The following is a 27632-nucleotide window of genomic DNA, read 5'->3' as shown; positions in this document are numbered from 1 at the left end:
GGACTTAATCTCTCAACTTAGAACGGCCACAGGGCGCGTTTACACAGTGGTGAAGGGAGGGGACAGGGTCTGAGGTGACGTGTGCAAACACGCCCTGTGACGCGTTTTAGGTTGGGGAAATAATTCCCTTTCAATCCTGAGGGACCCTGGGGGCCAACTAGCCCACCAGGTGCTTCCAGTAAGCACCACTGCTCTGCGTTGCAGAGAGGTGGTGCAGGCCGTGCCCCTTTTTACACCTCTCTGCAATGGCGCCTACTGGACGTACCTAGTGGGCTATTTTGCCCCTAGGGACCCTCAGGATTCAAGGGGACTTAATCTCCCAACTTAAAACGGCCACAGGGCGTGTTTACACAGTGGGGAAGGGAGGGGACGGGGCCTGAGGTGATGTGTGCAAACACGCCCTATGGTAAATAATTCCCCTTCAATCCTGAGGGCCCCTGGGAGCTAACTAGCCCACCAGGTGCTTCCAGTAAGCGCCACTGAGCTGCGTTGCAGAGAGGTGGTCCAGGCCGTGCCACTTTTTACACCTCTCTGCAATGCAGCTCTGTGGCGCTTACTGGAGGTACCTAGTGGGCTGGTTGGACCCTAGGGACCCTCAGGATTGAAATTAACTTAATCTCCCAACTAAAAACGGCCACAGGGCGTGTTTAAACAGTGGTGAAGGGAGGGGACGGGACCTGAGTTAACGTGTGCAAACACGCCATGTGGCGCGTTTTAAGTTGGGGAAATTATTCCCCTTCAATCCTGAGGAACCCTGGGGGCCAACTAGCCCACCAGGTGCTTCCAGTAAGCGCCAGTGCGCTGCGTTGCAGAGAGGTGGTCCAGGCCGTGCCCCTTTTTACATCTCTCTGCAACGCAGCTCTGTGGCGCTTACTGGAGGTACCTAGTGGTCTAGTTGGACCCTAGGGACCCTCAGGATTCAAGGGGACTTAATCTCCCAACTTAAAACGGCCACAGTGCGTGTTTACACAGTGGGGAAGGGAGGGGACGGGGCCTGAGGTGACTTGTGCAAACACGCCCTGTGACGCATTTTAAGAGGTAGTTTTAATCCCCTGCCCTATTATATACTAGGGGCTTACAGAGGAGGTCATGCTAATCACAGGGGGACCCCAATGCATAGTGTTCCCTAGTGTAGGTAGGTGTTTTCACTGTATTCTGAGTGTCTTTTAACATAGCACTGGCTCTAGGACTGGTTAGTCAGACTCAGTTACCACCAGTATCTGTCTGAAAAAGTTGAGGGTACAGGATGATTTTGCAACAAGGCTTCTTTCTGATCTTCTGTTTGATCTTTCTGCACGTTATCCTTCTTCCTGCACTTTTCTTCGTCTTTGAGGACTTCTGTTGCTTCTTTCTGCATTTCTTTTTTTTCTTTCTGTGCGTTTTTTCTTCTTTCTTCACATGTCCTATCTCTGTAGGCATAGTTAGAAATTAGCATTTAAAAACCTTTGAAATTCACTGAAAAAACCATAGGTTTCAGGCACGTTATAGTGAGAAATTAGCATTAAAAAAACCTTAGAAATTCACTGAAAAAACCATAGGTTTCAGGGGCGTTATAGTTAGCTGGACTTTTCACTCGTACAAAACCATTGAAATTCCCCCGTTATAGTTAGTTCAGCTAATTATAACTCGCGCGCCCGCAATGCACTGCTGATGACGTCACATATTACATCACTCATGACATGGTCAGTGACATCACTCATGACATCACTGATGACATCTCAAATGACATCACTGATGACATCATCCTTGTGATAGAGTGGCAGACCTCCTCTCCCCCTAATATAACCTTTGATACACACATTCAAAAATAGAAACTAAAATTTTCAAAACAATGTACATACCAATACCAGTTACAAGAACCTATTCAGTAATTCTAAGATCCACATACACATCCACTCATTCACCAACAGTCCTATACAGTCACTCATACGTGTACTCACTCATCATATGTACTCATACACCTATACATCCTGTTACACAGCGCCACTCATCCATAGAGTTACTCACACACATAGTCACTCATGCTAATAAAGACTCAAACATACATTTATTTGCATATACAGTTATACACACACCACCACACTTACTTCTACAGAAACTTACACATACTTAGTCTTTTAAACAATCACTTATAGAAACACATACTTATTCATACAGGAACTCTTCCAATCTCTCACTCTCACGTATACTCACTTATATACACCAATAGTCACATATACTAGTTTAAAACATATGTAGTTACTCATAAAGACACTATTGAGACAGTCATTCACTCACTAACACACCCATGCACACACTCATCTACCCATACAGTCCTGCACACATGCTGTCTCCAACACATACAAACAGTGAGTCACTCATTCATGCACCTATGCACTACGTAATACCCCCACCGAACCATACAGACTCTCAGACACTCATACTGATACTCAAAAAACCAACTAATAACCTATATAGACATTCATGTAGCTACTCACCAACCCATGCAGCCACTTATACACAAAGTGAGCGACTGATACATATATTTACTTATTTAAACATTACTCACTAAGCCATGTATTCACTAAGATACACTTAATCAGTCAGTTATACAATAAATTTTTCAAAAACAAATCATCCATTTAGACACTTATATACCCATTTATTCTTCCATCGACCTTGAGATATACATATATAAAACATAAGTAATTTTCAGAAAAACACACATTCACTGGATGATGGTGGACTGTTGGAGGTTAATGCATCCGACACAGTGTCAGTACACCTTTCACTCTGGGGCCCATGGGAGTCTCTCCAGACTGGACTATTTCCTTATGCCCGCGGCCCAGGCTGCTCGGATTCGAGAGGTCAAACACCTGGCCAGGGGTATTTCTGATCATTCCCCACTGTGGTTGCTTTTTGACACCGGGTCGCGGTCCGCTGGGCGGATCGCTCCTATTAACCCTTGGTACCTGCGAGACCCCAAGATCCGTGATAGCCTGATTAAGTCGATTGATCAATATTTTTCTGAGAATGAGGGGTCGGTGTTGTCCTCGGTGTCCCTGTGGGAAGCTTTCAAAGCAGTGCTCCGCGGGCATGCCCTGTCCCAGATAGTGGAGGCCAAGAGGGTCAAGAGAGAGGCGGTTGTGACGCTGGAGACTGAAATATCGGGGCTGGAGGCAGCCTTGGAGGCGGGTGTCACCCCGGATGGGCTGCATGCCCTCAGCCTGAAGCAGTTTGAATATAAGTCTCTCGTCACTGATGCTGCCAAGACTATATATAGGGAGCAGCAGGGCAGGTTGTATGACGCCGGAGACAAGGCGGGTAAGCTGATTGCCTGGTTGGACAAGAAGGAGAGAGTGAATCGTGTGGTCCCGGAGCTTCGGGTGTCGGATGGAGTGTGTGTGACTGAGCCTGGTGAGATTGTTGAGTGTTTTGCTGACCACCTCCGTGCAGTGTACTCCCCGGTGTCCGATAGAGAGGAGGACGACTCTCGTCTTCTGCTTCGGGATATTGCCCTGTCCGGCTTATCCGTCGAGGACCGCGAGCTGATGGATGCCCCTTTGTCTGTCGAAGAGATAGCTACTGCGATTCGCTCCCTCCGCTCGGGCAAGGCTATGGGCCCCAACGGCCTGCCGATTGAACTATATAAGTTGCGCCCGGATAAAATCGCACCTTTCCTCCGTCATATGTTTCAGGAATCGCTCGAGAGGGGTTCCCTTCTTGACGACCAGCGTCTGGCTACTATAGTAGTGATTCCCAAGGAGGGTAAGCCACGTGACCGCTGTGCCTCCTATAGGCCTATTTCCCTGCTGAATGCCGAACCCAAAATCCTTGCTAAGGTCCTCGCTAATCGCTTGCTGAGCGTTATATGTGACTTGATACATCCGGATCAATGTGGCTTCATCCCACATCGTAATACCGCTCTCAACTTACGGCGTCTGCACGGCGTCCTTGCTAGAGCTGAGTACTTTGCTGAACCGGCCATATTGGTTTCCCTAGACGCCACGATGGCCTTTGATACTATTGAATGGCCATTTCTTTGGGCCGTCTTGGCGAAGTTTGGGTTTGGGGAGGGGTTCCTTGGCTGGGTGAAGCTCCTTTATGCTGGACCAATGGCTCAGGTGGTTGTCAATGGGCGGGTTTCTCGGCCTTTCGCTCTCGGGAGGGGAACTAGGCAGGGGTGCCCGTTGTCCCCGCTGCTCTTTGCTCTCGCCCTGGAGCCGCTCGCTGCCTGGCTCCTTTGGGAGCCCTCGATTAGAGGGCTCCGGTGGGCCCCGGGCTTCGAGGATCGGGTTTCATTGTACGCGGATGATATTCTCTTGTATCTCACCTCACCGCGGAAGTCGCTCAATGTTCTCTTTGATGTCCTTACTTCCTTCGGGAAAAACTCGGGTCTGATAATCAACTGGTCCAAATCTTGTGTGTATCCTATCTCTGGTGGTCTTCCTCTCTTGCCGCCTCGGCTTCCGCTCCAAATATCTCAGTCCGGCTTTAAATACCTGGGAGTGTACGTTTCGTTGGATCCGGCGGTCCGCTATGAGCAGAATCTCCTGTCTCCACTCCGGCGTTTGAGGGCAGATACGGCTCGGTGGTGTAAGCTGCCCTTGTCTCCGCTTGGTCGCGCGGCGCTGTTTAAAATGATGTCCCTTCCCAGATTCCTTTATGCACTCCAGAACTTCTTCGATGTCATTCCTGCGGCCTACTTTAGGGAGGTGGAGAGTTTGCAGAGGAGACTGGTTTGGGACGGGCGATCGCGTATCGCTTTGGCCAAGCTGACTCTTTCCTGGTATGACGGGGGCATCGCGCTTCCTGATATTAGACGGTACTATTGGGCCTCCCAGCTGTCTGCCATTAATCATGCTACGTACGCTCCTGGTTCGAACCCGGCATATGAGATGGATAAATTCCTGCTCCCCGGCGGTAACTATAACAGAGCGCTTTACTCGCGGTCTGCTGGTAGGGCCCTTACGGGCCCTACCAGGATTGCGGTCCGTGTATGGAAGGCGGCTAACGTTGCGATGGGCTGGAGTGAGCGTTTAACATGCGCCACTCCTCTATTTGACTCAGACCGCTTGGGAAGCCTCTGGACAACGAAAGGCTTCGAGCGCTGGGATACGATCGGCATCAGCAGAGTGGGGGACCTGTGGGTTAAAGGTGCGGTTAAATCCTTCGCGGTGCTTCAGCGCGAGTATGAGCTTAGTGACAGAGAGTTCTTCCGTTACGCACAGGTTCGGCACGCCCTGCTTTCGGTCTTTGGGGAGGGGACCACGGTCCCTTCTTCTTCGCCCCTCGAGGACCGCATACTCGACGGTCACGTCCCCGACAGTACTATCTCCCTGATTTACAAAAAACTGATAAACAATCGGGCTGACCTCTTGGTGCGTCTTCGGGAGGCATGGACGGGAGATGGGGTGGAGCTGGACGATGAGGACTGGCAGACTGCACTGTCATCCCCTAAGGAGGTGGCCATCCCGGCCCGTCTCCGCCTGGTCCAGCTTAAGATTCTCCATCGTGTATATGTGACGGGCCCCCGCCTGGTCTCGATGGGGTTTTCAGACGACGGACTCTGTAAGCGTGGCTGCGGGCTCAGTGCTACTTTTCTCCATATCCTATGGGAATGCCGCGAGGTGGCGGAATACTGGCGCCGGGTGCATGATATTATGAGACGAGTCACCGGGGTCGCTCTGCTGCCGGAGGTGCGTCGTTGTGTGCTGAATGTATGGGAGCCCAATGACTGCAATGCGGCTCAGGCTCGGTGGGCGGCCTTGGGGAACATGATCGCAAAGAGAGATATTGCGCAGCTTTGGGGTTCCCAGCGGCCTCCCACCGTGTCCGTCTGGAAGGAAAACATGGACTGGTGCATGTTCAGGGAGAAAACGGTGTATGTGGCCCGTGGTAAACCGGGGGCTTGGGGTAAAATTTGGGGGCAGTGGAACGCGTATCGTGGGTCTATCTGTGCTCCCCCTTTGGTAGATACGTCCGGGGTTTCCTCGTCCTCCTGATCCTTGAGGGTTCCTTGTGCATCTCGTACTTCGGAGTACAGATTTGGTTCTCTCGTGGCCCCCCCTCCCTCTCAGGTCTTCTTTTATTGACCGCCCTCGGGTGGTTGGGTGTTGACTCCCCCGGCTGGTGTTCGCCGCCCTTCATAAGTCGTTTCGCCTTGTTTGTTGTATTTTTGTATTTTTCTTTTTTGTTGTTATTTATACTAAAAGTGTGTATTCTGATTTCCTTTATGTGCAGTCTGATTTACTGTGATAGTGCGGAGCCCCTGTGGGCCAGCCATTGTTTTCTGATATGCTGGAACACTTCGACTACTAGCGGCCGGCCCTGGTGGTTGTAGGCCCGTGTTTGTAACCCTTTTTATGCACAATAAAATCTTTTAAAAAAAAAAAAAAAAAAAAGAAATTCCCCCGTTATAGTTAGTTCAGCTAATTTTTGACATTTTAAAATGTTTTTTTCACCCTTCGGGATCCTTCAGAGACCCCCTGACAAAGGCTAGAGTGTCAGGAACTCTCTACCCTTCCCCCTTTTCACGTTCTCCACCTTTAGTTTAAATGGAAACACACATTTCTATTGGTTGCAAATTTCAACCCTTTCCAAATGATTCCTACCCCCAACATGACTTCTGCCTGCTAGCATAGCAACAGATCATGGAACACAGGTGTGAGTAGAGAGGTCAGAAGTTCAGCACACAATGTTTCTAATCCAAAGAGCAAGATTGCTTGACTTTTCAAACCTAACAGCAAATCCAAAGTAATGTTCTGTGGGAACACATTTTTCTGAACCAATACAAAACATGCTTTTAAAAATGTAAACATACAGCCTAGTTTTTAGTGTTGAATGGTCTGAAACAGCCAATGAGTTCTTTTTATTAAAAAAAAAGTATGCAAGCCTCCATTTTGCAACTATCTTTCTTTGCATATTGCCATTCTACTGAAAGACACCTTCTCAGTGCATCCAGGTCTCCTCCTCACTCCCTGAAGTAGACTGCTGTTCTGCCATTTTCAAGTAAAATTGATAGCTGTTCAGCTCCTTGTCCCAGGAAATAAGAAGAAATAGTGAGGGGAGTGGCAAGGCATTTATAGAGGAGACGGTGTACATTTCACAGATGAAGGGAACAGAGTCTTCCTCTTGAACTAAAGACTCTGCATCGGTACTTACTTATAGGTACCAAAAAACACTCAATGAACACAACGGCTCTTTTTAGAGCAAACCAACTTCTAAACACTTAAACTTGATTTTTAATTCTATTTTTTTAATGAATTATTTGCCGCCGTGCGCGCACCGTGCGCGCACCCCGTGTTTTTTTGAAAAAAAAATAACAATTTTTTTTTCACCCTTCGCGGTCCTTCAGGGACCCCCTGACAAAGGCTAGGGGATCAGGAACTCTCTACCCTGCCCCCTTTTCACGTTCTCCACCTTTGTTTTTCACTGCCACACACAAAATGGCGTCCGACACTTCCTGATTTCGACCGATTCGAATGTTGACTGACATCTAACCACCAATCAGAATTACGCTCGCGCACGGCACTGTGCGCGCCCCGTGCGCGCACCGTGCGCGCATATAGATATTTATGTACTTTTAACTGCAATTTTCTCAGAAACTACTGAACAGATTGACACCATATATGCAAAAGGCACATCCCTGACCTGAGGACTACCTCTTTGCCAAATTTCAAGTAATTCTGTTCAGCCGTTCGGGCTGTACCTTCGACTAAAGGTCCTAAGGGAAAATGCATGGGGAAAACGCATTTTGGGACCCCCCTTTTTTCTCAGCCCCCGCTTTACGAATCACCCCGAGACTTTCAGGGTAGGAGCTGAGCGGAGCGCCCCATTAGTTTTGAACATTTTGCGAGGATTCGTCAACCAGCGCCAAAGTTATTCAAAATAGAATTCTCAGATTTCCTATGGGAACTCGGTCCTAACTATAACTATCTACTGGCGACCGCCAGTAGATAAGATATATATATATATATATATATATATATATATATATATATATATATATTTTTTTTTTATATATACACACACACAAATGAGTTTTGTCTTAATATGTGAAAAACTACTGAGCGGATTTACAACAGTTCACAAAGAAATCTCTTCATGGACCAAGAGCTACTTTTCTACCAAATTTGGTGTAATTCCGTTAAGCGGTTCAGGCTGTAGTCATGTCTAAAATCTCTGTGAATTAACATGGGAAACACACTTTTTTGATCCACCTTTTTCCTGGCCCCGACTTGTCAGATCACCCCAAAACTTTCCATGCACAACTAGAATCCTGGGCGCACCTTTTTGAAAATTTTTTGTGAAGACTCGTCAAATGGTACCAAAGATATAAGTAAGGCAAAAAAAGATTTTCCTATAAAAACCAGGTCTTAACTATAACTACCTACTGGAAATCACTAGTAGGAAATATATATATATATATATATATATATATATATATATATATATATATATATATATATTTGTTAAGCTTTACTACGTGCAAAATACTCACATTTTCATGGTGAAGCCAGCTGTTGTAAATACACTTTTGTTGTAAAGCCTTTATTGTAAAGGCATTTGTGGTTTAGACGCTGTTGTAAACAATGCTTCCCCTCTGTAATAGCTCTCAGTTTGCAGAATAAAGTTGAAATATGACATGTGTTTATGATTCATCTAAACTAAATACCATCTGAGGCATAGTTGGCAGTATTATACATTTTCAAGGTGTTTTGTCAGATAGAAACCACTCTGATTGGAAGAGTGTATGATTAGATGATTTTTTCACAGCAGATGTCCAGCTTCAGGAATGCCAAGAAGAATGCTAGGCTGTAAAATTAGCGAACTGGGGAGAAAAGAGGACTGTTGACTATGAATCTTAACTACCTCTACTGGTGACAGAGGAACAACATGTTGAAAGGAATTCCTTTAGAGAGTCAGCTTCCTACTCAGCAGGTCATTAGAGCTTCTTCTATGCTTGGTTGAGGTGCTCATAAGGAACATATGACTTCTACTGGAACATGGTCAAAGAACAAATATTCTTCACACAACAACAAGCTGGAGTCCAGTACTCTCTATTTAGCCCACAAATCTTGTCGGCATTGAATAGGATTCTAACTGGCAGCACATGATGTTGCACAATCTTAACAAATAGTGGCATTGGCTCACTCCTGTCAAATAAATCTACAGATCCCAGCAATCCAACTCCTATGTGAGGTTATGGACAGCTAGATGACTTACACACAACCCTCATGGAGGAGAAGGAGTGCAAATCAATGTGACTGTCCTCTAAGAATTCTTCAACCAGTGGGATACCCTGTAAATCGGCCTCATTGCTACAACAGAAAATGCAAGAAGACGGTGTGTTCAGGCCTGCAGCCAACTCCAGGGTAAATGGCCTCTTGATCAGACAGAAGCATGTGTATTTTTCCCCATTCTTCTGCAATTCTGAAATTAATATCACAATCCAAGATCAAGATGATACCCATTGCCTTGCATTATCAATGCTAGTGCTGGTATCCAGATTTGCATCTCCAGTCAGAAGAATCACGCAGATGCTTGCTGTAGCAAGAATCATGATTACATGTAAATACATTTTCCTTCATATAATGGTGCTGCTTGGTCTTCACCCCTTCAGTTATACAAAGAAGCGCGTCCCATTTTCTGCCATTGGTAATTTTTGCTAATCATCTGGCTACAAGTAATAGGAATTATAGAGAATACATAAGGCAGCCTTAAGACATGTCAGAGAGTTATGCTTGTGCAGACTAAGGGGCCGATTCCGATCCGTTTAAAATATTCCCCGTACGAATCGTATCCGGATTTTTTTACGTACGAATCGTACAAGTCCCGTACAAACTGGCAAGTACGATTCGTATGTAAAAAACTCCATACGAATCGCATTGGGAAAATTCCCCGACACGTCCTCGGGTCGGAAAAGGTGTCCGACACGTCCCCGGACAGTTTTACCTACGAATCGAGAAATTGAAGTCCGAACGCGTAAGTACGATCAGTCCCGTCCGTCCGAATGCACAACCGTATGGTAAAAACACCGTCCAAACATGTGCCCGCATACGCGCCGAACACCCCCCGAGCACCCCCCGAGCCCCCCGCGGACGGACGCGCCGGACACCCAGCCCCTCGCGGATGTACGGCGCGGACCCCCACCCCTGTATGTACGGCGCGTAGCGCTGGGGGTCCGCGGTGTACATACGGGGGTGGGGGTACGCGCCGTACATATGCGGGTGGGGGTCCGCGCCGTACATACGGGCGTTGGGGTTACGCGCTGTACATACAGGGGTGGGGGTATGCGCCGTACATACGGGGGTGGGTGTCCGGCGCATACATACGGAGGGCTGGGGGGGTGTTCGGCGCGTACTGGGCCCCCTTTTTCCTCACGCTTCACGGTGTACTTAGCTTTTCCGGCACTTTTTGGGTGCCGTAAAAATATTGCCGTCCGGAGTGCTGTCGGTACGAATCGTACTTGCCGGTACGTAAAAGGCTGCCTAACTCCATCCGCATGTCGCGTATGCGCTGTCCCGGATCACATTCGGATGTATTTTTGTGTCGGTCGGTGTTTTGTACGATTCGTACGGAAATGGTGTTTCCGTACGAATCGTACTTGCATGTTTGTATGGTGTTTTTACCAGGTTCGAGTCGGACGGAGAAAACGCTCCGTCCGACGATTCGTACCCGGTTTTTCCAGGTTCGGAATCGGCCCCAAAATGTCCTCTGAATTTTCAGAGCTTCATAGAGAAATTGGCACCATAGTTCTTAATGTGAAGTAATGCTCTGATTAGCAATACTGAGGCAATGGATGTTGTGAGATCTTTACCTTGCTGAGACATATTTTAGATGAACACAGTAAATGTAAACATCATACATTCAGACGTGATATATACATTGTGCTGTATAAAATTGCAACATTTATATAGCACTTACCACCCCTATGCAGGATGCTGCAGCGATTGCCCACATGAGTAAAATAATACACCGTGTAGGGTGTGTGTTTAGAAATGTGTTGTTTTTGTTTTGATCCTAAGTGGGAAGTGTTTCTATGTTGTGTATGAGGACCACAAAGGTGTCGTTATGTGTTATGGGTTGTAGTGTATAGCAGTTTGATGGATTAAGAAACGTGGGAGAAAATAAGGCTCAGCACCACCATGCAAATTACAAGTTTCACGACAGCCAACGCTTTCATGGAGGTCTTTCCTCCATGAAAAGGCTGACAGTCCTGAAACAAAGGGGGCCCCACAGGGCCCCCTGAGCCCCTAAGTCTGAGGATGCATGCAGGGGGGCACGACATGTGCCCCCGGTGTGCATTCACCCCGGTTCCTGCACGGCATGGACTTTCAAGGCCATGCTTTGCAGGAACCCTGTGTGGCGTTCCCATTGCATTGCCTCTTTCAAAGGCACTGCCGATTTTGAAAGATGCACTGCAGCTGGACCACCATGCTGCCGTCCTGCCAGACCACAAAAGTGGTTGTAATCTGGCAGGCGGGTGGCAGTGACCTTCAGCGGAGCGGTGGCATGGCAGTTGGCAAAGCAACACCACCACTCCACCGCTCCACCAAAAGAGGTGATCTGGCCCTATGTATTTAGGACCGGGAGTGGTAGACTAATTAAAGTCCTTAAATTGCTAGTGTCAGATCTCTTCAGTTATTTTGTGCCCCGTCAGTTAGTGATGTGTACCTTATTGCTGTGAACTGGTACAGTACTCGGACACTACTCAGAGCAGTTTTGTCTTTTGTGAGTGTGAGAGTGTCACGCACTATAACGAAATTACAATACAGTCTGTTTGAACTATAATTGACTATCAAGTGTTATGGTATTAGTATAAGTGTGGGTCAGTAGGGTGATATTATGTATTCATATAGTGCCTACTGCCCCTGATGAGGCTTTGAAATGCTTTATGTCTGGAAGTATTCTTCTCTAGAACCTAAGTGGTTATTGGGATTAGTCTTTGCTCTTAGTAAACCATCCCATGCACTTATTCCAGTATCTATGAGGTAGATTGAATCAATAAGAGTTAGGTGTGCTCTATAGGAGGAGGGGGCATGTGAATTCATGCAACTGGTTGGTGGTATTAATAGATGCACAACAGGAGATTGGATATTGTTTGTTTGCAGGAGTATGGTTTTTAAAGGGGAGTTTGCAAACTTGAAAGTTACAATAGGGATGAAGGTGGACATGCATTTTTCTTAGAGTAGGATGTGCTCAGTAGGAGGTTGCATGTAGTGGACGCAAAGTTAAGGGAGGTTCTTTTGTGACAAAAGAGGAGAGACAACAATCTGGCATTTTAAGTCAAGGTCAGTTTTAATGGTAATGCAGAGCAGGCTTTTTGAAGACTCCATGCAATTTTAGGCTGCAAATCTATAGTAGAAACATTATTTGCTTATGAAATATTTCCATACTGTTTTTTTTTTATAACACTAGTATTAGGCGAACAGTCTATTCCCTGAAAGGCTACCACTAGACTGTTGCTTTAGCAAATACAGCTGATCAGTCAAGGGCTAGAAGCATAAAAAAAATGGCTGGACCTATATATAGCTAATACTGAGAGGTTTAGGCTGTGCTCATTTCTAATGCAATGCTTATGTTATTCTTATTTTTTACTATTTGGCCATCCTTACACTCAAACTGTTGTGTTTTTTTATCCTTTCGTAAACTCAAGTTTGTGCAAGGATTAGAATGACGTCTTTCTTAGTATGTGATGTATATCTGCAATTTTCACCAGGGTGAATTTTACCAGATGAAACCATCCAAACTTTACTTAGGAAAAAGCCTGGTAAATACTGGTACTTGTGGATTTTGGTGTGAAACACTGAAATCTTCATGTTTTGCCCCATTTTAAAGTGCATAACTTGTAATAGATGACAATTATAGCACATTTTAAATTCCATTCCCTGGGGTATTGAATTTTAAATGTGCAATAATTATCACATAACCTGCCAGGTCATTCGTAATGAGGGCCTTAATTGTGTAGGAACATCAAAAAAGTACAACTGCCACTACAATAAAATTAAAACTACTATTCTTCACTATTACAGAGATCTACTTTAAGGAGCCCTACACAGTTGTGATTATAAAGCCTGATGCAGTAGCTAATGCAAAAGTAGACAGCATTAAAGAAAAGGTAAGGCTGTCTTTATTCATGTATTTACTTATGCACAGTGGAAAATCTTTTTTTTTATCATTTGTATCTAGGATATTTCATTGTTGCATTTTATCAAAAATAATTGAGCCAAAATTCCCTTATATCAAAAACCATAATGTGGGGCTAATTTTGAGCTTTACATATGAAATATTCTTCTGTCCATCTGGTGGAAATATAATCTTTGCCATTATACTAGCAGATGCCTGCAGCGGCTTAGCAATGTTGCTGTGGGCCCTAATGCTTGCATTGAAAATGGGTTCATCATCTCTTAGGAGCCGATTATGATGGCGGACGGACTGGAGTCCGTCCGCCATTGTGGTGGTGACCTGGACCGTCCGCAATACATGCAACGGTTCCACACGCCAAATTATGATGCGGCCGCCACCATGGCGGTCGTATCTTGCAACTTAACATTGCAGCGAGCACCTGCCGTGATGTTAAAAGAGCATGTTGTGCAATTCAGTTCACTATGTGGCAGGCACCACATGGTGCCTGCCTCTTAGTGCACTGAAATGTAGGGTGGTACCATGGGTACACCCCAGTGCACATACACCTTCCCCAACACATTGGGGGCCCGCAATGGGTCCCCGAAAAGAACCTCCACCAGCCTTTTCATTACGGTTTCGCCATCATGGAAAGGCTGGATCACAGCCTGCATCATAATATGGTGGGCGGTGCCTGCTAGGCACCGCCACCATTTTATGCATGTAGACAGCTCTGCCAGGCAAGCGGTCTCATTGCCTGAGGCGGTCCCGTAGCAGTGTGGATCTGCCTGCCATCCTAATCTGGCATGCGGTCAATCCACGTTTGATGGCAGACAGATCGCCACCGCATGGCTGGTGGTGGAGGTCCTTCCGCCATCATAATAACCCTCTTAGTTTGTTACTAAAGACATCTATTATTGGGGTATTGGGACTTTCACCACCCTGGAAGCAAGTGCAACTAACTAACCATGGCATCATTAAAATTGTGTTTGACTATTTCACCAAGATGAACATGTATTTTCTGGTGGTATATATGCTAACCCCAGAGAACGTGGAGAAGGCAAATCTCCCCACACTCTGCAGCGGAGCGGAAATGGCCAGCCCCCACCTCCACCCCCTTATTAAGAAGTAAGTTAACAGTAATTAAAAATAAAGTTAAAACCACTTACCTCTTTACTGAGGCGTCCCCGGGCTGCCTTCCTCCTCTTCCTCGCCGTAGCGGTGATGCTTAAGAAAACTGAGCATGCGCATTTCTTGCGAGAAATACGCATGCGCTTGCGCGCATATAGCTAACATATTAATTATAGGTGTTTCTTTTGTTGCTATAATTGCTATTAATTTCATAAAATATAGTTTGTATTTTTTACAGGATTTATTATTTATTTGTCAAATGCTATCAGTAATATATATTAATATATATTGTCATAGAAGGTTGCTGGGTTTGAGGGTGGTAGAGAGGGATGTTATTTAAATTGGAAATATCTTGGGTTGTCAAATGTGTAGGAGCAAGATGGCGCCTGACTGACGGCCGCGGCAATCACCCCTTGCTGCCGGGATTTTTCTAAGCTGTGTAACAAATGCCTAAACAACTTGGCCCACCCCAATAAGCGATTAGCAGGGTCCCCCGATGACCTACCGATCGAGGAGTGCCGACTGCGATCTCCTAGCATTAGTGAAGGAACTTCTGGCTGTGGTCGCTGCGTCAGCCCGGCTGCTGCTGGCGGAGCTTCGCCGGAGCAAGTCTGCGAGTGAGCGAAGGAACGAAGGGGCGGATCCCGTTGGAGGGGTCGGGCAGCTCGCAGCGGCACAGTGCACCAAACAAATCAAATCCGGAAAGATGCCTCCAAAGTCCAATCGAGGAGTCCGTGGGAAAGCACCCGATGTGCAGGCAGAAGCCCGGGATCACACAGGGGCAACGGTGGCCAAAGGAGGCAGAGTAATGAGCTCTGCCAGCACCAGAGGATTAGCTACCCAGGTCTCCCAGGAAGGCTCAAGGAAAGGTGAGAGCAGTGATGCCTGTAATAAGGGAGGAACAAGTGTAACAAGTGGAGTAAGTGGCAGCGGTGCGGGGGCTAAAGGGACAAGAACTGGACTTAAAGATGTGGGAATGCAAAATAGCATAGTAGACTTTTTTTCCGTCAATCCAATTATTAGAAATGGCATTCCCATAGGAGAAAGTGGGCAAATTGCGGTTAAGGCAATAAATGGGAAGCAAACTCAACCGCAGCCCTGCCAGCCCGGCTCTATCTTGGTTGTACCTCCAGCGAATTCAGTAGAGAATGTGATTCAAGCTGATATTTCGGTTGATACTAGTCAAGTTGGCGCAAATAGCAGCTTGCCAGATAATACTACTCCGGTGCATGCTCACCTAGTGCAAGAGACTCAAATCAACCCGGATCAGCTGAATACGAGCAAACTAATAGAGGAGATCGTAGTAAATGATGACCCTGAAGATACGCATGAATTAGGGGATACATTTTTTTCAGTCACTGATGGGTCTGAACTTAGCCTTTCTGAAACAGAGGAGAGTAGTAATATTCAGCTCTCCTGCTCCCCAGCTATCTCCAGCATGCCACAGAGAGATACAGTGGTCAGAAAAAAGAAACTTATGAAAAAACAGAGAGAAGGTCTAGCGCTGGAGAAAAGCGAGGAGTGCGATCGCAGAGAAAGCAGAGGAAGCTTGGACCCCGCTTTGAAATGGGATTATTCCACCACCAGGGGCATTTACCTGGATCAAACTGGTCAGGGGGGTGAGGACGATGACGAAGCTGCACCCTCTCTAAAAATGATTTTTGATTCAATCAAACAATTGCAGGAGGAGACCCGTAAGGATGGAAAGAAAAATAGATTGGCATCAAAGAAGCTTCAGGGCACAGTAAGGAAAATGGCTAAAGCTTGTACAGATATAAATACCAGGCTGACCCATGTGGAAGAACGCACAAGTACATTAGAGGATTGCATTTAGAAAGCTCAGGTACATGCTGAGACATATGATAAGCAGTTTACAGATCTCCAAGGGAAAATGGAACACTTTGAGAACAGGCAAAGACGCAACAACCTCCGTATTCTTGGTATTGAAGAAGGCGTTGAAGGTGATGATAAGAGGGCTTATATTTTGAGGCTGATGAAGGGCGCCTTTCCAGAACTTCACCAATGGAACTGGGAGGTTGAGATTCAGCGTGTTCACCGCTTTCCTATGATGCTTAAGAAAACACCACACAGTAGTGATAGAACTGCCATGCCAAGAGCAATTTTAATTTATTTTGGAAACTTTCTGCTTCGCGAAGAGGTCTGTGGCAAAGCACGCCCAAATGCCAAACGGGTTTTTGAGTACCAGTCTTTTTTTACGAGGCCAGATTACTGCCATGTTGCCGTGGAAAGACGTTGGCGATTAAGAGAGCTGATCCAGCCATGTCAAGCCATGGGAGCACAGGCATATTTGATGAACCCTGCAAGGCTTAAGATTATCTACAAGAATATATCTAGGGTTTTTACTTATGAGGTTCAAGCTAAAGCTTATATGGATTCATACTCTTGGCTTGAAATACAGAAAGAGATTCCAAATGGGTCATTTTAGTTTTTAGGGAAAAAGCATTGTTTAAATATTAAATACTGCAATAAAAATAGATAAGGGGGGAAAGCTTGCAGGGGGAAGATTGGGAGGATGGGTGGAGCTTAAAAGGGGGGGAAAAAAATAATAATAACTACAAAGATGATAGCGAGAAAAGTTGGGCATTCAGTAAATTAGACAGCAAAACTAGACAGGAGGGCAGCAAGGGGGGCCAAATCTCAGGCTCCATCACAGAGACCCTAGGTCTGCTTGCTCCACATTATAGGTGGGGGGAGGAGGGAGGGGGATGGGTTCAGGGACAGGGAGGGCAGGGCGACACTAAGAGGGGGGCTTTAGGGGGGGAACACTGGGGAAAAAATTCACCATCTAGTAAGCAATGCAACTTTGGAATCAAGGCATTTAAAAAAAAAGGGGGAACAGGGAAAGCTTCACTAAGTGGCAGGCAATCGGCAGTATGACAAATCTCACACAATATGCGAATAGTAACTATTAACGTATGTGGGTTAAATGATGCAGCTAAAAGAAGGATGGTAGGTGAATATCTCAAGACCCTCAGGGTTGATATTGTTTGTCTGCAAGAGACCCATATTGAGGGGTCGCGAAAGATTCTTTTAGATCATCTTGGATATCATCCAATAGCTTGTACCTCGCCAGGGATACGGACTCGGGGGGTGGCTATAATTGCTAAAAGAGGGGGTTTAACGACCAAAAAATGGCTATCAGATAAATATGGCCGTTGGGTAATAGCTGAGTGTCAATTGCAAGGACGTAGCTTTACGCTCTGCTCAGTTTACGGACCCACGGTAAATGATCCCGAAATGTTTAGCCACGTTAACATGCAATTGGCTAACTGGCCGCTCCCGATTATTGTATGTGGGGATCTTAATGTTAATGGTTTAAATGGGTTGCGGATTGGGAACCCAGCGAAATTCCTAGGCCGCAAAAAGAAAGGTCATAGAGCCGTAATTCAATTGATGGAGGATAATGGGCTTATAGATGTTTGGGAGCAGTCAAACCCCTTGGGAACGGGTAGTACGTATTATTCAGCTCCTCATAGGGCTGTTGCTCATTTAGACTATTTTTTTATTTCCTCTTCTATTCTCTCCCTTTGTAAAATTAAAAAATTACCACGATTGATATCAGATCATAACTCCGTAATCTTAGAGATTCAGTATTCCGGGATGATTATACAAACAGCAAGCTGGACGTTTGAGCATGCTTTATTGCAGGATGTGAAATACATTGATTATATGAATAACTGGCTTAAAGAATTTCTTGAGATTAACAAGGGGAGTGCCAGCCTTGGGGTAGTTTGGGATGCTCTCAAGGCAGGCAATAGAGGGGAAACCATGAGCTACTCTTTGAAAAGGAATAAGATCGAAAAACTGGAGAGGGAGGCCATCGAAGGACATATTGCGGACTTAGAAGAAGAATTAGTTAGTGCAATTGGCTCTAATCTTAATATTGAAGAGATTGCACAGAAATTGTCACTAGCTAAAGCTACCTTAGGGGATAATATGGCCGCCAAAGCTGCTGGAAAATATTTAGCTTGGAAACAAACCCACCATGAGTTTAGCGAGCAAGTTGGTCACATCCTTGCAGTGAGGACCAGACAGATAGCTACTAGGGGAGATATCATTGAAATTAAAACATCTGAGGGGACTGTTGCTACTACCCCTATGGCGATCTGTAAAGTATTTTATGGCTTTTATCAAAATTTATATAGTGAGGATACTGCCAGGGATCCTAAAGATATAAGGGATTACCTAGAGTTAGCCCCTATTGAAACGTTTTCTACAGGAGATTCTATAGCCATGGATGTTAGTTTTACGGATGAGGAAATCCAGGGAGCTATTAAAGATTTACCGCCGGGCAAGGCGGTAGGTCCTGATCTTATTCCTATAGAATTTTATAAAACTATCTTTGTAGTTTTGAGGGAAGCTCTATGTTGTTTAATGTGCCAGGTACAGAATGGATAAACTCCTCTGCAATCTTGGGGAGAAGCGAGCATGATTATTTTCTTAAAGCAAGGTAAACTCCCAAATGAGCCAGGATCTTATAGGCCTATTAGCCTAATGAATAGTGATACAAAAATGTATTCTAAAATTTTTGCAAACCGTCTTAGCATAATTATAGGGAAGGTGATCTCGCCCCGCCAGCATGGCTTTATCCCTAGGAGGGGGACCGCGGAGCACATTAGGAGAGTCTGCGCCTTGTTTGATGGTACATCAGCCACACAAGACCCTATGGCGCTTATACTGCTTGATGCGGAGAAGGCGTTTGATAGGATCTCGTGGGGCTTTCTCTGGTCGGTACTGGAGAGGGTAAATATTGGCAAGGGATGTATAAGGGCTATACAGGCGCTGTATAAGAATCCTAAGATTCGATTCTGCCTAATGGGAGGACAGAGTGATTCAATAGACATTAAGCGAGGAACCAGGCAGGGGTGTCCGTGTTCGCCCCTCCTTTTTGCCTTTTATATTGATCCCTTTATCAGGAGAATAGAGCTAAATAAAGGTATTTCCCCAATAAGGCTTAATGGATTTGAGACGAAGATCTTGGGGTATGCTAACGACCTTGCAATAACGACTGCTAAACCCTCTGTAGCGCTAGGTGAAATAGAACATGAGGCAGTTGTTGAAATTAATTTGGCACCTGTGATCCAGAAGACAAGAAGGGATCTTGATAGACTGAATAATTTACACTTCTCAATTGTGGGAAGATGTAATATTAGCAAAATGATATTTCTTCCAAAAGTTTTATATGTGTTTAGAACGATATCCCTGAAGTTTGACAACTCCTGGTTCAAAGAAATGGAAAGAATGATAAACAGGTTTATTTGGGCACAAGGGAAGACGAGATGGGCACTTAAACTCATGACCCTTCCCAGGGAGAAAGGAGGTTGGGCAGTGCCTGATTTAACAGTATATTACTGGGCCGCGGTTCTACAATATTTGCGTGGGCTGCTGGGAGGCATTGTTATTGATAGGTGGAGGGAAGATCCGGTAGTACCGGATGTATATGACCTACTTATAGACGGTGAAGTGCGTAATTGGCTTCTGAAATTTAGTGAGGCCAGGTATTACAAAAAAGTTACATTTAAGACCTTAGGAGCAGCAATATCAGTCTGGACCTCTGTCAGGAAAAAGTTGGGATTGGGAAGACTGAACCACTATACTCCTCTTTTTGGGAATCCAACCTTATCCGAGGTTTTTCATGATAGTGTAATGAGGCTGTGGGATGGGCTGGGTCTTAAAACAGTTGGCAACATTATAGATCCTGATGGTATAATCAAATTCGAAAGAGCTCAAACCCTGTTTAATTTGGATCGTAGGGAATTCTTTAAATTCGTTTGGCTCTTGTAAAGAAAAGTGGGGGAACAAGAGCCTTTAACAGAGACACAGTTATGGATATGGTGCAAAATCCCGAGGGGTGCTCTATAACCCAGATTTATAAAGAACTTAGCCAATATCAAAATGATGATTTGGATAAATACTCTGAGAAATGGTGGGGGAAGCTTGGTATGGAAGGGAGCGAGTTTATAGTCTCACATAAGTTAGGATGCACGGTATTGAAGGTAGCTAATCTACAAGCTCAGCACTTTAAAACCATTTTTGAGCTTTATTATACCCTCACAAGAATAGCTCAGTGGGAAGGGACAATGGGTATTTGCTGTCAACGCTGTAGCTGCAAGAAGGCTGACACGGTACATATGTTTGCCTCCTGCCCAAGGTGGGATCCGTTAAAAAGGGCAATTGAGCAGTTTATGAGACAAACCTTGAGGATCCAAACCAGTTTAAACAACGAACTGTTGGTTTTAGGCGTAGGTAGGGTTGGTGTCCAAGTAGCCCATTATGAGTTTTTATTCTTAGCTATGGCGGTTGTTAGGATCTGTGTTGCAACAGCTTGGAAGGATCCTAATCCTGCTACCTTCCAACAATGGGTATCACGGCTCTTAGCTATTTATAGTTTGGAAAAAGCCCTTTACGAGAAGAAAGGGTGGAAGGCTATGAAACTGGGTAAACATATTTGGGCCCCAGTTATCGATTGGAAGGCCAGGTTGGAGCGACCCCAGCCATAACTTTTGAGTATAATATTAGGTTTTGTTTTGGTTAAAAAGGAAAAAAAAAAAAGAATTGCATATGTTTTATTGATTGGGGCTTGTATTTTTGAACATAGAAGATTTATTGAACTTTCTGGTAGCCTCGCCGAAGTTTTGCTGACGAAGATATAGCTACCCGTCAGGTTGTTGGAGGCTGAGAAAAATTTTGTATAATATTGTACGATGTTGCTTCGTAATGATGATTGGAAAAAGTGATGGTGAAAATAAAATAAAAAATATTTAAAAAAAAAAAAGGAAATATCTTTAGTTTATTGGTAATTGGATTTGTATTGCTAAAAAATATTTAATTGATTATTCATTAAGTAAAGGTTTTAAGTGGTATATCATATTTTCAATTTAAAATGGCAATTGAAATTTTTATTTATTTTAGTTGTCTTATTACTAATAGCAAGTTCTATATATTAAGTGTATTTTAATTTAGTGTTATATTTTGTTAACTAGATATTATTTGAGTATTCATTATGTAAATTATTTTGTTTATTAATTATTGTGTAATTGTTATATTGTTTTATTTATTTGTATATGTATTTTAGTTTTCATATGTTTAATACACATGTATTTCTAATGCTACGTTAGTTTTATTTTAGATGAGTAGGTTGTGAGGAAAATAAAAATGTAATATTTTTTATATAATATTTGATATGAATATGTAATTTGTAAATTGGTAGTACTTATGTATATTTTCAGATTATTTATTTTTATTTCATGCTAAGGGTTTATGAATATTTGAGTGTGAAATTATATTTGGTATTTACATTTTTTATGTATAAATTGAATTTAAATAAATAAGGAATGATTTCATAATTTTATTTGTTGGGAAAGATGATATTAGTATCTGTATTTTTAAATTTAATATTTTTTGCCCTTTCCTTTTAAATGGATACATTCGTTTTTTTACTTTTGTTAACATATATATAAATATATAAATAAGCAAATTCGGGTCCTTCCGGGATCGGTCCCTTGGTCAGGTGGGGCGTTTGCCGGCAAAACCCAGAGCCGGTTACGTTAAATGTCCAAAACCAAAGATAACGCACTCTCAGAGGTCAACTCTTTTATTTTCTCAAAAACCGCTACGCGTTTCGACATGAAATGTGTCTTGCTCACACGATATTTTTTACTTGACAGAAACGTGCATATGTACATTATAGACATAGAAGAAGCACTTCCATTAAACCGTTCCTCTACAATCAGTGTTAACATGGCAGCCATCTTAGAACAGACAAAACAATATATGTTTCAATGGTTATGATACATGAGTAATATCAAGAAGCCACATCCATGTTCATTTTGCGCTTCTTAAATCTTATTGCACATGATGCTACAAATGAATCCGTTTACAAAGTGCCCGGTAATTTAGTTGGCTAAACAGACTAAATCTGATTATTTATAGGCATGTGCCTTTCTATAGCCAAGACCTGATATTCTTCTATATACAACAAACTTCTATGAAGGCACCTAAAATTGATTATTCAAATGCGGATATGGGCGCAAAAGTTGCAGCTATTGCTGGACTCGTGGCGAACATGAATTTACAAGCGGACTAGTGCCTATTTGTCATTCAATCAATCAATCAATCATAGCACTTGTATAGCGCGCTACTCACCCGGAAGGGTCTCAAGGCGCTAGAGGGAAGGGGGCCGCTACTGCTCGAACAGCCAGGTCTTGAGTTGTCTCCTGAAGGCGAGGTGGTCCTGGGTCAGCCGAAGGTAGATGGGGAGGGAGTTCCATGTCTTGGCCGCCAGGTAGGAGAAGGATCTGCCTCCGGCGGTGGCTCTTCGGATGCGTGGTACGGCGGCGAGGGCGAGGCTAGCGGACCGTAGCTGGCGGGTGGGCGTGTGGAAGGTCAGGCGGTCGTTGAGGTACTTGTTGTGGAGAGACTTGTGTGTGTGGGTGAGGAGCCTGAACGGGATCCTCTTGCCTTTTAGATGTAAAGTAATATCTGTATATGCTCAGTGGCAGAAAAGTATTATTAATTCAAAGTTTTATCTTCTATGAAAAGTATCAACACAAAAAGATTTTACTACATCAGATTCTAAACCAAGTGATTGCCTATTTTTTCTTTTTTCTTTGAATATTTTTAAAATACTACAAAAAGTGAAAAGAAAAAAAAGAAAATGTGCAGTTCTTATCTTATTGTAAGTGTAGCTGGCAATCCTGATGAAGAAAAGGGTAGGGAACCCGTGCAGTGTCTTGTAAAGTGATGGGTCCCTTCCTTTCCTCCTAAACAATAAGAAAAGAAAACAATTTTAAAATCAAAGACGACTCAATAACCCACACAATAATATTGTTGTCAACTACCAAGAAGTCTACATTAATATACAAAACAACATGTTGGAGAGAAAACATCTTTACAGAAAGAAACAACAATTAATCATCATGTAAATGAGTTGCTAGTTCTTCATCAAGGTTGTGTCCCCCCGGAAATCTAGTTTCCAACTCAATTATCCATTTGGATTCTATTTTCCTTAGGGTTACACCAAATTTGGCAAAAAGGTTGTCCTTGGCTCAGAAAGAGGCCTTTTTTTAAATGGTATAAATCCGTTCAGTAGTTCCTGATAAAATAAAAAAATAGAGGTCAAAAAGTCAATTTCCCATAGGAAACTGTTGTCAACACTCCAAACCAGGAAGTGCGAGGCACAAGAAAACAGAAAAGGAATCGCGAAAAACAAAAAAAGGAGGCAGGGTAGAAACACCCTGACCCCCTAGACCTGCTCAGGGGGTTCCACAAGGACCCCTAGGGCCAAAAAAAGCAATTACAAAAAACAAAAAAAAAATTGTCGAGATTCGCGCAACCAGCGCAAATTTCGGCTGAAAATTTATAGTTTTATATAGCACGAACTTGACCCAAGAGGGTATCAGAGCGCTTTACATTTAGGATTGTTGCGTTAAAAGTTACATCAGTTACAAGAGCATTGTAAGGTACAGTACAAATCAACAATGTTGCAAGAATTCATAGGAGGGAGGGGAGGAAGGAGTAATAGTGGGGAGACGAGGAGGAACTGTGCCCAATGTGGCTGGTTAGGTGACGGTCAAGGGGGAAACCAGGGCCCATTTCCTCATTAGCTGTCTAGCAGCTCCACCGGGCATCAGCCATGTTGCTCAGGTCTCAACGTTCAGGAGAACCAGTTTTGAGGTTATTTGATTTGAGAGGTTTATATAGTGCTGGCTTGACCCGGAGGTATCGGAGCGCTTAACCAGAGGATCATTGTATTACAAGGTACATCTAAAAAGGTTTATATATCGCTGGCTAGACCCGGAGGTATCAGAGCGCTATACCAGAGGAACATTGTGTTACAAGTTACAATAGCGTAGTAAGGTACAGTAAACAAACAACGAGGTTGAGAGAATTTCTGGGAAAGGAGGGGAGGAAGGAGCCATAGCAGGGAGACGAGGAAGAACTGTGCCCAATGTCCGGCTGGGTAGGTGATGGTCGAGGGGGAAACCAGGGCCAATCTCCTCATTAGCTGTCTAGCAACTCGACCGGGCATCAGCCATGTTGCTCGTCTAGACCCGGAGGTATCAGGGGGCTTTACATAAGGAGACAGCGTGTTACAAGTTACAAAAGTTTCATAATAGTTACAGAATGAATAAATACAATACAGGAGTAATTTAACGAAAATCAGGATCAGAAAGACCAAGAACAGCTGGTAATCCACAGGGCGGAGACAGCAGTGGGGAAGAAAACAAGACAAATGTCCGAAGTCCAGCTGGGTAGGTGACGGCCATAGCGGTGTACCAGAGCCAATCTCCCCTATAACTGTCGGAGCAGCTCCACCGGGATTCGGCCATGTATGCGTTTCGAGCTCCACCAGAATAGAGAGAGGATCAGGAGGAGATCAAAAGTCTAGAATCCAAAGATTGGAGGTAGGAACTGGCGAGGATGGCAGGATAGGAGAAATAATGTGGTTTAGCATCATTGACATTGCCCTTAATCTTTGGAGCGTTGCTGCTTGATCCGCTCCACACCCGCCTCCATCTTGAGCTGCTCCACCAGCCTCTGCATGGTACCAATGCTAGAGTTGGACATGTTGCAGCCGGGACTAGCACAGAGAGAATGGAGGTGAAAGAGAAGACTGGGGCGATGCCGGCGTGTGAGGGCGGTACCAGTCGGCGGCGCTAGGACCACAAATTTTAAAAAAACGAAGTGCGGGCTCCCAGGGGCTTGTCTCCTAAATGGGTGGGGGGCCTACAAGGCCCCCCAAGCCCCGGGGACTGCCACCCCCTGGGGCTTTTCTAAAATATTTGCGGGGGCACATGGCCCCCCAGCAGCCCTAGGGACCGCCACCTGTGTGGGGATGCTCCCTTCACCACTGTGTAAACGCGCCTCCTGGCGCGTTGTAAGTTGGGGAATTAATTCCCCTTGAATACTGAAGGTCCCTGGGGGCCAACTAACCCACCAGATGTTTCCAGTAAGCGCCACTGCACTGCGTTGCAGAGAGGTGGTCCAGGTCATGCCCTTTTTTACACCACTCTGCAACGCAGCTCTGTGGCGCTTACTGGAGGTACCTGGTGGGCTAGTTAGATCCCAGGGACTCTCAGGATTGAAGGGGACTTTATCCCCCAACTTAAAACGTGCCACGGGGCATGTTTGCACACGTCAACTCAGGCCCCCCTCCCTTCACCACTGTGCAAACGCGCCCTGTAGCGCGTTTTAAGAGGTAGTTTTAATCCCCTGCCCTATTATGTACTAGGGACTTACAGAGGAGGTCATGCTAATCACAGGGGTACCCCAACACATAGTGTTCCCTAGTGTATGTAGGTGTTTTCACTATATTCTAAGTGTCTTTTAGCATAGCACTGGCTCTAAGCTTGGTTACTCAGAGTCAGTTACCACTAGTACCCGTCTGAAATAGTTGTGGGCACAGGATGATTTTGCAACAAGGCCTCTTTTTGCTCCTCTGTTGGTTCTTTCTGCACATGTTTTGCTTCTTCCTGCACTTTTCTTCATTTTTATGGACTTCTGTTGCCTCTTTCTGCATTTCTTTTGCTTCTTTCTGTGCGTTTTGTCTTCTTTCTTCAGATGTCCAACCTCTGTAGGCATAGTTAGAAACTAGCATTTGAAAAACCTTAGAAATTCACTTAAAAAACCATAGGTTTCCGGCCCATTATAGTTAGAAATTAGCATTTAAAAAACCTTTGAAATTCACTGAAAAAACAAAAGGTTTCAGGCACGTTATAGTTAGAAATTAGCATTTAAAAATCCTTAGAAATTCACTGAAAAAACCATAGGTTTTAGAGAAAGTTATAGTTAGGCGGACATTTCACTCGCACAAAACCAGTGAAATTCCCCCGTTATAGTCAGTTCAGCTAACTATACCTCTCGCCCCCGCAATGCACTGCTGATGACGTCACATATTACATCACTCATGACATGGTCAGTGACATCAATGATGACATCACTTCTGACATCTCCAATGCCAAACCGGTCACAGAGTTGGTGGCTTGCCGAACTTGGGGAGAAGTGTAGCAAGTTCTCAAATTACAATCAGAATCCTCCTAAATTTCCCACTTCACGTGTCTCACTGTCAATGACTTCTGGGTGGTGAGGATCATCCCTGATGACAAACCTGCAAGAAGTACGTATATGTATGTAAAGTGTGTTGTGATCTTCATGCCTCAAAAAGTGTGTTGTGATTTGTGAGGCATGGAAAGTTCTTAGATTTTATCACTCTCCCATCCCACTAAGCCCTGGTGTGGTGAGTGGTAGAAACTAAGTGAAGCGCCCCTAATTACCAGACCTGCAACTGACAGAGAAAGATGTGCTAGCGCATTGTGAACTTTACAGCACTACACGTGTGTTGTGCTGTGTATGGCACTGATTTCCTTTAATGACACTGTTCCTGCAGCAGAAAGGTGAGTACATAGCACACATAGTTAATCAGCAGTCTGGGTTTTTAAATAGGCCTTATCCCTTTATCGGATCTTGCTTCCACCAAGTTCTGCTGTGGTTAATGCAGCGTCGCACTTGGGCAGAAAATAGGCCACTGTTTCTGGGCCTGCTATTTGAGTTTCATGATGTTCTTTTCCTAGCAGACTAGACGTTTTGGCATGAAAACTGTGGTTGACAAGCTTCTTAGGGGATCATTACGATGGCAGGCGGACTTTGTCCGACAACTACCGTAACAGTACACAGGACCGACCACCAGAGGTGCGGCAGTCCCGCCATGGTGATTAGGATGCCACCACAACGGTGGCATCCCACATATATTACATTGTGTCAGGCGGTGCTGTAAGCAGCACCCACCACAATGCAATATATGCATGTTGTGCATTGGCATGCACAACGTGACAGGCACCGCGCGGTGCCTGCCACCTTGTGCATGCCAATGTTGGGGGTACCATGGGTACCCCCCAAGTGCAGCCCCCCACCCCCTTGGGGGCCCACAACGGGCCCCCAAAGAGAACTCCACATGCCGGCAGAGTCTCCGCCATGGAAAGGCATGCATACTAATATTGATGACTAGGAAAGATCATTTCTGGATAAATTGCATATACATGTTACATACTGCATACTGTGAGAAATCAAATTACTGTTTGACTGTGGTGTGAGCCCTGGTCAAGCAGCAACCACAGTCCTTGTCAGAGTAGGCACAAGCAACCCCAAATTAACCTGTGCTCAACCCGCAGCTTATCACAGAGCAGTCAGGCATAACTTAGAGGCAATGTGTAAAGTATTAGTGCAAGTTTTGTATTTGCCACCTTGCCTCAATACGGTATCAGGAATCTCTTTCTCACCAGTAAAAACTGTGACAACATCACACATAAAGGATACCATGCAAAGTCAGAACAGTAGAGCTAAATGTAATAAATAAAATAAGACCAAAATGCCAA

At 44.7% G+C, this 27632-nt stretch overlaps 1 protein-coding gene across 1 annotated transcript in view; it reads left to right on the top strand.

Moving 5' to 3' along the window:
• Positions 1-27632, top strand: part of NME8 (NME/NM23 family member 8) — a 1023835-nt gene that overhangs the window by 480020 nt on the left and 516183 nt on the right. Inside the window, exon 8 of the mRNA XM_085606381.1 lies at positions 13017-13102. Within this exon, the coding sequence (XP_085462507.1) occupies positions 13017-13102 (86 nt within the window). The remainder of the gene's footprint in view (positions 1-13016; positions 13103-27632) is intronic.

Source organism: Triturus cristatus, chromosome 5_2 (assembly GCF_964204655.1).
Source record: "Triturus cristatus chromosome 5_2, aTriCri1.1, whole genome shotgun sequence".
In the NCBI taxonomy this organism is placed as follows: domain Eukaryota; kingdom Metazoa; phylum Chordata; class Amphibia; order Caudata; family Salamandridae; genus Triturus; species Triturus cristatus.
Note: the sequence above shows the minus strand (reverse complement) of the source record. Positions and strands in the feature narration are given on the sequence as shown.